At 47.3% G+C, this 9318-nt stretch overlaps 1 protein-coding gene across 1 annotated transcript; it reads right to left on the reverse strand.

Annotated features, from left to right (window-relative positions):
• Positions 1–4735: 4735 nt before the first annotated feature.
• Positions 4736–8815, reverse strand: LOC306808854 (serine protease inhibitor Kazal-type 6-like). The gene is made up of 4 exons (XM_079319876.1): positions 8705–8815; positions 6603–6634; positions 5568–5680; positions 4736–4787 (listed from the first exon to the last, which is right to left on the reverse strand). The coding sequence occupies exons 1-4, from the start codon at positions 8760–8762 to the stop codon at positions 4742–4744; spliced, it is 249 nt and encodes an 82-aa protein (XP_079176002.1). The 5' UTR covers positions 8763–8815; the 3' UTR covers positions 4736–4741.
• Positions 8816–9318: the final 503 nt, after the last annotated feature.

Here is a 9318-nt window from a genome sequence, read left to right on the forward strand (position 1 = left end):
ACTAATGATTCTAACTCCATCACTCACATTTGGAATCCTTCTCCAAGGCCTCAGGTCACAAGCATTGCTCTTTTGAAGGTCAGTGTGAGAAAGCACAGAAAGTTCAGAACTCCCAGGCTTCAGGGTTCCAGCAGGGAAGGCACAGGTGACCTTCTGCAGCTCTCCTGGCTCCCTTCTCATGGGTCATCACCACAATCAGGCTAAACCAGAGCCCCCCCTGGCCTGGTGTAACTGTGCATCAGGACTCAGGGCATGTCTAGAAAGGGAGGATGTGTTTCCCTCTCTCCCAGGCAGTGATGGCTTATCACAGGTGACTCCCCAAAATCACCCTGCTAGAAGAAGGTACAATGTTCCTTGTGAAGGCCAGAAGTGTCAGAGCCAGCCCCTGCCATGATAGCAGCATTTCTGTTCACTCACAGTTAACTGAGCAGTTTTAGCTTCAAAGGGTGAAGGGCATCCCTCTGCCCCTGCAGAAGCTCAGTTTTGACCTTATCCTTCAACTCCTGGTGGAAGCTCTGCCAAAGCCCTGCTGTCTCCAGAATTCTGGGGAACTGACCTTCTTCTTGAAGTCCTTTTCCCTCACTGCCCCAAGAGGGACAAAGCCAAAGAGGTGCCTTGAAGCACCACCTCATTTGGAGGTTTGAGACAAGCAGCTCTTCCTGTGATGCCAGCATTTCTATAGGGTAAATCTTATTCCTCCCCTATTCTTCCTTTCTGGATTGGGGTAATCCTTGTCTTTCATGTTTTTGAAGCCTTCCCCAGTGTTCTTAGAGCTGCCTTACAGAACACCTACACCACACACAATTACTGCAGCTGCTCCTGTGAGAAACTCCCAAACTACACTGTTTATTTCAGGGGAAAAACCACAAACAACCCACCCACAAAAGCAAGCAACAAACCCACAAAACCCCCACCAGCTCCCAAAACACTCACACCACTAAGCAAACTCCTCACCTTCTCTTTGCTCTGTAGTCCATGAAAACAGACAAATCCCTCCCCTGGGCTCTTATTTAAACCCTTCAGCTGTGATAGGGATGGAGGGAACTGTTGGCTGATTCCCAACATCTGGCAGCCCTTTCACCCCAGGGCAGGCTCAGCTGTTCCTTTATCCATAAAGAGCCCAATGCACTCTGACATCCTCCTGCTGCTCCCTGCAAATGTCACCATCCACATCTTTTCAGTGCCCTGAAACACTCCCAGCTCTCCCACCTGCTCCCTGAGCTATCCTTCTCCCTGTCCCCATAGCTCAGAATCCCCTCCACTATCAGTTTTGGGTCCTGCTCCCAAAATGAGGAAGGCATTGGAAAACTAAAGTGAAAAACCACCCTGAGTGGCGGGGGCTGGAGCATTTCCTTGGTGAGGGGAGGCAGAGGGAGCCTGGTGAGAAAAAGATTCCAGGGGATGTAAATGCAATGACCAGTTAAAAAACAGACTCCTGAGCAGGTGGATTCAAACTCCTCATGGTGGTTCCTGGTTTGGAGATGAGACAGTTGAAAGAAAAGATGTTGAATTTGGATACATAAGGAAAAAATCTTCACCACAGTGACAGCCAAAGGGGATTGCACATCCAGCTTTGTGGGCTCCCAGTATTAAATTGATAAGACCTGATAAGATCTCAGCACTAACCCTGCCATGAGCAGGAGGTTGGACCAAAGTCCCTTCCCAGCTGATCCAGCCTGCTTCTCTTTGGGAAAAGAGGGTGAACCGGAATGATAACCAAGCCTGGAGCTTCCTCCCTGCAGTCAGCACCACCACCCTTGGATCATCCCATGGCAGCTTGAAAAGCCTTGTCAAAGGCTGTGAATGTCAAGGGAAAAAAGTAGGACAAAGGATTCAAGTGAGTTGTGACAGTGACACGTGCCTGTGCTGGGCGAGGAGGAGGAAGCAGTTGAACTCACAAGTTAAATGGGCCAAGAGCCTGGACACAATGAAGGATCAGCTGCATCACCAGCAGAGTGGTGAGAGGGAAATAACATCCCTCCCTTTGCCATGGGCATGGCCTGGTCACAGCAGGGTGCTCAGCTGTGAGCAGTGCCTTCCTTGCAGTGAGCCATGCACAGATTTCATTCTGATTGCATTTTAACTGGTGAGAGACTGTATTTTAACTGGTGAGATGTGGGGAGAACCTGCCCCTCATTCCACTGCAAGGGAATTCCAGCTCAGCTTCTGCCCCTTCCTCCCCAGGGAGAGAAAGAGCTGTGAAGATGCTCATGTTATCCAAGAGAGATCTCAAATCTATCATGACTCACTCACCTTCCAAAGCTGTCAAAAAAAAACCAACAAAAAAAAACCCAACTCAACAAAACAACCCAAACTCAACACAACTTAAAAGGTGTAGGAAGAAAACCAAGGAAAAAGCAGTGGCTGAAGTTTTGATTTCTGTTTTGGTGTGTGTTTCTGGGGGAGGCAGCAGGCACAGGTGGGAGCTCAGGATGGAGATCCTGTGGCCACTGCTGCCCTGTCCCAGGGATCCACCAGCCCCACTGGGAAGGTGAATCCAGCTTTCCAAAACCAAGAGTGAGCATGCCTGGCACCAGCAAAGCATCCCTTCCATCCCAGTAAACTGGAGCCATGTGCCTGCTCAGCTGCAAGGATGGATCACAACAAAAGTGGCTTTTGCTGGAGCTCTGCCTCTCCTGGGGATAAAATTTTGGGAAGTGTCCTCAGGTTAGGGAAGTAATTTCCTCAAAGCAGATTACTCCCACTCTCCACTTCCCTGGCACAGGTGGAGGAGATGTTGTTGGATCTGTGAGGTATGGAGGTGCTTTATTTGCTAGTTTCTCTGAAAAAATGAAGTACATGGTGGTTATTAAACAGTCAACTTCTGCAATTCCTTTCCTTGCCTTTGTGATCTGTCCTTGTTATCTCAGCCTCCAGATATAAAAGAATTAGATATGGCAATAAGCTGTGAGAATTTTGGAGTCACTGAGAGCCATCTCAGGCTAAAAGATTCTCTATTTCCCTTCTCTCATTAAAATGTCATTTTCTATCTTAAAAATGGGTCTTTTTGCTCCTGTCCTCTGAACGTGGTGCTGGTCCAGTGCCAGGATGTAAGGAGCATCACAGGATAACTCTGTTAGGAGAAGTCATGGAGGTTATCCTGCTCCAGGCTGGAGGATTGATAAGGAAAGGCACTTTCCCAATGTGTTTTTCATGACCACTTGTGCCTCTTGCTCCCCTCAATCCTGCCCATGCTCTGGATGTGTTGTCAAGTTTAGTAACACAACATCTGAATTGAAAACCAAACCAGGGCCCAGGCTGCACAACTGGGCCACAGAGAGGTTTGGTCTGCTTCCAAAAGAGGTGGCAGATTTTGCAAGAATCCAGTAGGCTGGGATGGGGAAAACTCCAGGATCAAAGGCAGCTGGTCCGAGAGAAGCTCCAAAGCAGCTCCAACACAAAACTTTGCTGTGCAGCTCTGGCTGCCTGCCTGGGAAATTACCAAATGTCAAAGGATTTGCCAGAATTGGGTTATGTGGATTACCAGAGGAGAAGCTGGTATTAGGTGTGCTGAGGCCTCTCTTTTTAGGCATTGTGCCCCAGTTGAGTTCAAAGCTGGGATTGTGGCATGAGAGGCAAACTCTGTCCAAACAAGGTCCAGAGGTTTAGGTGCTCAGCATTTAGGTGCTTGCAAAAGATGTTGACCCCTGAGGCTCATGAGAAATCTGAAGCTCCCTTTGAAAGTCAAGGGTTTAATATAAAGGAGCTGCTGTCCCATTGATCTACTGCCAATGTTTTAACAAGAGGATGCCACAAGTATTTCCCTGTGAGAGTTTTGCACAGTGAAAGAGGAGTAAAGTAAAATTACTTTTCTCGTGTTTGCACAAAGAGGGATTTGTCAGCCAGAATGAAGAAGAGAGAGGGCAGCAGTGTGAAAAGTGAAGAAAGGAATGGAGCCTATGTGTATTAAAAATTGTAAATAAATGCAAACGTGTGCCTAGAAAATTAAGGTCTGTGTATGATTCAGAGAGAATTTATCCTGGAGAAGGGGAGAGTAGGCCCACAGCTCTTCTGCTCCAGGGAATATTTTTTTTTAAATTATTGACAATTTATACAATCTGGCGCTCTTCTAAATATAATTTTATTAGCATGAGAAGCCACTTGGCAGCAGCAAAGTAATGTTGGTGAGTTCACAGTTTTCAAGACAAAGTGTTCTCTAAGAGGAAAGAAGGAAAAAGATCGATTTGGGAAGAAGAGCCGAGCAGCTTCTGCCTAAAACCAGCCTCCACCTGCCATCTTCTGGGTGCAGGCTTAAATGGAGCAATATTCCCTAGCCTCAGCTTGCTTGTCTGTGCTTTCCAAAGGAGATGAGGCATATGCAGTCACGCTGCTCATCAGCTCTCCCATCACCCTCCCACAATAACCCCGAGAGAGAAGGAGCAGGGCTATGGAGGCTGGGAAGGGAACCAAGGCTCCTGTTGTCACCCACCCCTGGGATGGGCAGGAGCCCAGCAGCAGGAGCAGTTTTTGGCTGTGCCAGTTTGCCAGGCAGGATGGGGCAGAGGAGCTGTGGCTGGTAGGGGAGGGCACAGCCCAGGGAATCGCCTTTCTTCCCGGGAGGAGAGTGATGCAAGAGCAGAGCAAAGCCACACATCAGGCTCCAGCACGGCTGGATCAAAGCCTTGTTCTGGGTCTAATGGAAAAAGGAATCCAGCCAAGGAGTGGTGCTGAGTTTTATTTTATTGGGCAGAGGGAGGACGGGCTGCTGCAGCTCAGCTCCTCTGCTCGCTCCAGGGAGGACTCAGCATTTCCCCAGGTGCTTCAATCTTATGTTCCCTCCACTTCTCCTGTAAAAGGAGGGAGAGAGACTTAGACCAAGCATCAAATAACAGAGTGTGGGACAGAGTTCATCCATCCCAACAGGCCTGACTCATGCCAGTGTATGTCCCTGGTACCTCACAAGGAGCCACTCACGGCTCTCACAAGGAACACACAACCATTTTCTCCTCTCCTCATTCTTCTTTGATTTGCCCTAGGATAAGGCAGCCTTGCCTGAACACTAAATGTAAGGATTGCTAAAGCAAAAACATTTTGCAAGCCCATCCCATCCATCAGAGATGGCTCCTATTGCATCTCCTTTAAAAGGTGACAGAGCTCAGGAGAAGGAGAGACATCATGTTCTTCCTCTAAGATCTTGTGTCTTGTTCCACAGAGTTCATTCAGACTTTTCAGGAATAACTTGGCATGGCTCAGCTCCCACATTCCTCCAGGCACTTCTCAGTACCCAGGAGTGTGGGCAGTGAGAGCTGCAGCCTGTGGCACATAGTGGGAATTGTGCATCAATTTAGTGTGTGCTGAAGGTACAGGCAGGATGCATTTGCTTCCCAGGCCCTGTGCTGCCTCTCAGCCTGGCAACCAGCAGCCTGCAACGCCCAGAAATGAATTAAAATTAACTCATAGCCACACAGCTCTGCTCCAAGGAGGAAACATTCCTCTTGGTATGGTTCAGACCCTGGTCCATACAAGAGGAGCAGCCTGGATACAGGGCTTCCCCTCCATAAAGGCACCACTGGGTCCATGGAAACGAAGGCAAACCCTGCTAATTCAGTGCCCCCAGTGTCACTTACAGCACTGCCTTGCAGAAGGCACACTTGTTCCCATAGGTGACTCCATCCGTGCCACAGTGAGGGTTGGACTCCCTCGTGCAGTACACGCTTCTGTTTACAAACTCTCTGCAAATCTGCACAAAGAATAATAAAAAACAACCCTTTCAGGACTCCCATACTCTTTGTTTCACTTTCCAAATTGGACCCAAGGTCATTAATGTAATGCTTTTTCTGACAAGTGCAGACACTGCCTCTTTTCTGACAGAAAAAACCCTCTTGGAAATGAGCAGAAGCAGCATTTCAGGAGAATTTTGGCCCCGTGTTTGAGGAGGGAAATTGTAGTCATCTGGGAGAAGTCTTGATCTCCCAACAACAGGAGCAGATTAGCCTAGGCATGCAGGAGAGGAGTCAGCACTGATGCTCTGTCATGCACTTGGAGCTGAGTTACCTCCCTGCATGACTTCAGTGTCTTGCAAAACCCTGAGCTCAGTTTGGTGCTTGCTGAGCTCCTGCTTTCCCACAGGAAGGAGTGGAAACCATAGGGAAATTCCCTGGGGAATTAAAAAATATGCCTAGGAAATGTTCAGGTATTTTGTCTCTCTACAAATCCTAGGGATTAACTAAATTTGGGAGAATAGAACACTCAATAATCTGTTTGCTTCTTGAGAAGGTTGGATAGTGAAGGCAAGTCAAAAGTGGTGCAGCACATAAACATTTGCTAAATCAACCATTTATTTCCCTGCTCTACCTGCTAACGTGGGCACACAACATCCCCCAGGTAGCAGTGAACTCCCCAGCATTGGGAATCCTTGGAAGGACCCACCTGCTCCCAGCAGACATTAAAAACTCTTTACCCAGCACCAAGTTTTTGGTTATAAAAACATTCCTCCAAGGGGAAACGCCATGACTGGATGTAGCACTCAGTGCTATGCTTTAGTTGACAAAGTGGTGATCAGCCAAAGGTTGGATTCGATGATCTTGGAGGTCTTTTCCAACAGTAATGATTCCATGGTTCTACTAAATGCAGATTCAGCAAGCAGAAACAGCAGCACTAACCTCTTCAATCTCTTGACCTGCTACATCTGGTACTGAAAGAAAAAAAAAAAGCAAATAAAAACCAGACAGATTTTACACGTCAGCATTACTTTCTGATAAAGTCTGAGATAAATTCACAAACAATTTTATGCAAACTCTAGTGAAACATGCTCCAGGTTTCTCCTACTCCGTCATCCCTCACAGGGGAAGAAGGGGCAGGAAACACATTATCTGAATTGCTTTTTGGTATTTTCCTATTTTGAAAAATGTGACTAAAATGCCATGTAATCATTCATTCAGCTGCTAGCTACAGCTCAGACACACAGCCCAGCCTCCTGGAAGGCAGCCACTCCTGGGAGTGCGAGCTGCCACATCAGGTGTGGAGCTGTGCTCCTGGAGATTTTAAACCCATGGTGGCTTTGAGGCTCCTGCACCTCTGGACAATGCAAGTGGCTGCTGCTGCTGACAGGAGGGACCATGGAGAAGGAAATCCCGTGGTTGGGTTTGAGCCATGCTCAGTCCAGCCCAGACACCCTCCCAGGACAGGCTCAGCCTGGGTGAGATACAGAGAGACGTCATGGGGTGACAGAGGGCAGAACAGGCAGCACCGGTCAGAAGCAGCACAAAACTCCCCTCTGTAACCACAGGCTCTGGGCTGGGAGCTAATCAGTCCATGCTCTTGATGTCTCTTCTGGCCAAGCCAGCAGGCAGGAGTGTGGGTTGAGTCAGAGCTGTGAAACGGGGCGACCCTGTCGTGTCCCTAAGGGGAGCCTGACACTGCAGGGTGGGTTGAAGGCAGATCTGCAGCATCTGGGTCACAGCAGAGTGGGGCAAACACCCAGCATTTGGTGAGGCTAGATTTGGTGAGTGGGGTCTCTGCCTGCTGTGGTGCTGCTCAGGTGGCTCTGGGCAGGAGTGGAAGCACCTTGTCCTACACTCATCCCTCCCCAGTGGAAATCCCACCCAACCCTCAGTCAGCTCAACCCTCATCCATCAACCCCTCCTACTTCTTTTCCTATTTCTGTTGTCCTTTGGTGTTTTTTCCTGGTGCTGGCACATTTGCCCTGTCCTTGGGTTTGGCTAGGCTGCCTTAATGCTGAAGGCACTGGTGTGGCTATCTGCATATTATTTACAAAACAGCTCATTAAATATGTTTTTATAAATATTACATGCAGCTACAGAAGAATTTGTGATGATGCCTCTTGACATCTGTTTATTTTTCAGGAGATCACAGGGTTTGCTGCTACTCTGCCCGGCCTTGGAAGGAAGCATCAGCCTTCTGATGGAACCCAGTCCCAATTAAGACTCAATTAGAGACAGATGAATATTTCATAATGAATAATATGTACAAAGCAATTCACCTCTTCTCCATGCAGTTTGCCATTTTCTCAAGTGACTTCTTTATTCAAATTATTAATAGAAAAACAAGTATAAATAATTCTTGTCCCACATATTCTTCAATAACTCTTGCCACACAACTTGCAGAGCTAGGTCAGCTGGACTCAAGCAAGTGGTAACACTGACATGATATATAGATTCAAAAATCACCACTCAGCTTCCCCATATCATCACAGAGATGTGTAAATCTCCAGATAAATAGTTGCTGGATCCTTTTAATTTGCCCTCTTTATTCTGACTCCTTGAGGACATTTGAATTTAATTTTCAAGCTTTTCTCTGCAACATCAACGAAAGCTGAAACTTTCATCTAATTACGTCTCCACATCTCCAAGGAAAACACCAAATACCAAGATGCTTAGGATCAAAACAAGAGCAGATGACATGGAGGTGAGCGAGTTTCTTCTCTAACTGGTTCAGCAAAACTCTCCAGTGAACATTTGTACCAAAAATTCATAATTACATTCTGCTCTGGTATATTTGCCGAAGAAATGCTCAGAATTTTCTCACTCTGTCTCCCAGTGACACCTCCAGTACATTATCCACTGCAGAGGCACACAAGGAGTGGAAATATGTCATACGAGTGAGCAAGTCCTGCAGATATTTTCTACTTGCTCAGCTTTATCTTCAAGCCTGTCAACTGGTAATCAAGACTCTCCAGAATTTGTTGTCAGGAGAGGTTTTGGTGTTTGTTTTTCTTTTCTAGGCTAGGGAAAAGATCACTTACCTGAGAAGAAAGAGAGCAGCAGCAGGCTGAGAAGCACTAAGGCACCTGTAGCCCTCATGCTGCAGGGAGCTCTTTAGTCCAAGCCAAGGTCAGAGCAGGAGGTGTTGTCTCAGTCCCAGAGCCCACAGTGTGCACACAGAGCTGCCTTTCTATGTATTTATGTGCCTGTCCATAGCTGTCCTCATTCCCCACCTTAATTGTGAGAACTTCTCCACTTGGTTCCTAAAGCCATTATTGGTCCTGGCCGGTTTATGGTGCTTTAAGGAATGCTGCCCTGTCCACATCAAACCTAGAAAGGGATAATTATATGAGTGATAGACGTGCTTGTAACATAATTATTTTTTTTTTTCCAAATAGTCACAGGATTCTCACAAGGGTGAATTTTCAAAGCTGTGATTCATCAGGGAAGCTGGTAATTTTCATTCTCTGGGCCCTCTCTGAATGCCAGCACCAAGGCTCTGAGTGTGGCGTGATGACACTCACTAGACGTTACGAAATAAATCACAGCATGAGAATGTGTTGTCTGTGAAGCCAATTATACGTTGTTCCCTGGCTATTTTTGAGGATGGTTCTAAATTTGTGGAGTTGGGGTGGAGAAGCTCTGGGCTGTGACA

The sequence above is a fragment of the Erithacus rubecula genome, assembly GCF_903797595.1.
Source record: "Erithacus rubecula genome assembly, chromosome: 16".
Taxonomy (NCBI): domain Eukaryota; kingdom Metazoa; phylum Chordata; class Aves; order Passeriformes; family Muscicapidae; genus Erithacus; species Erithacus rubecula.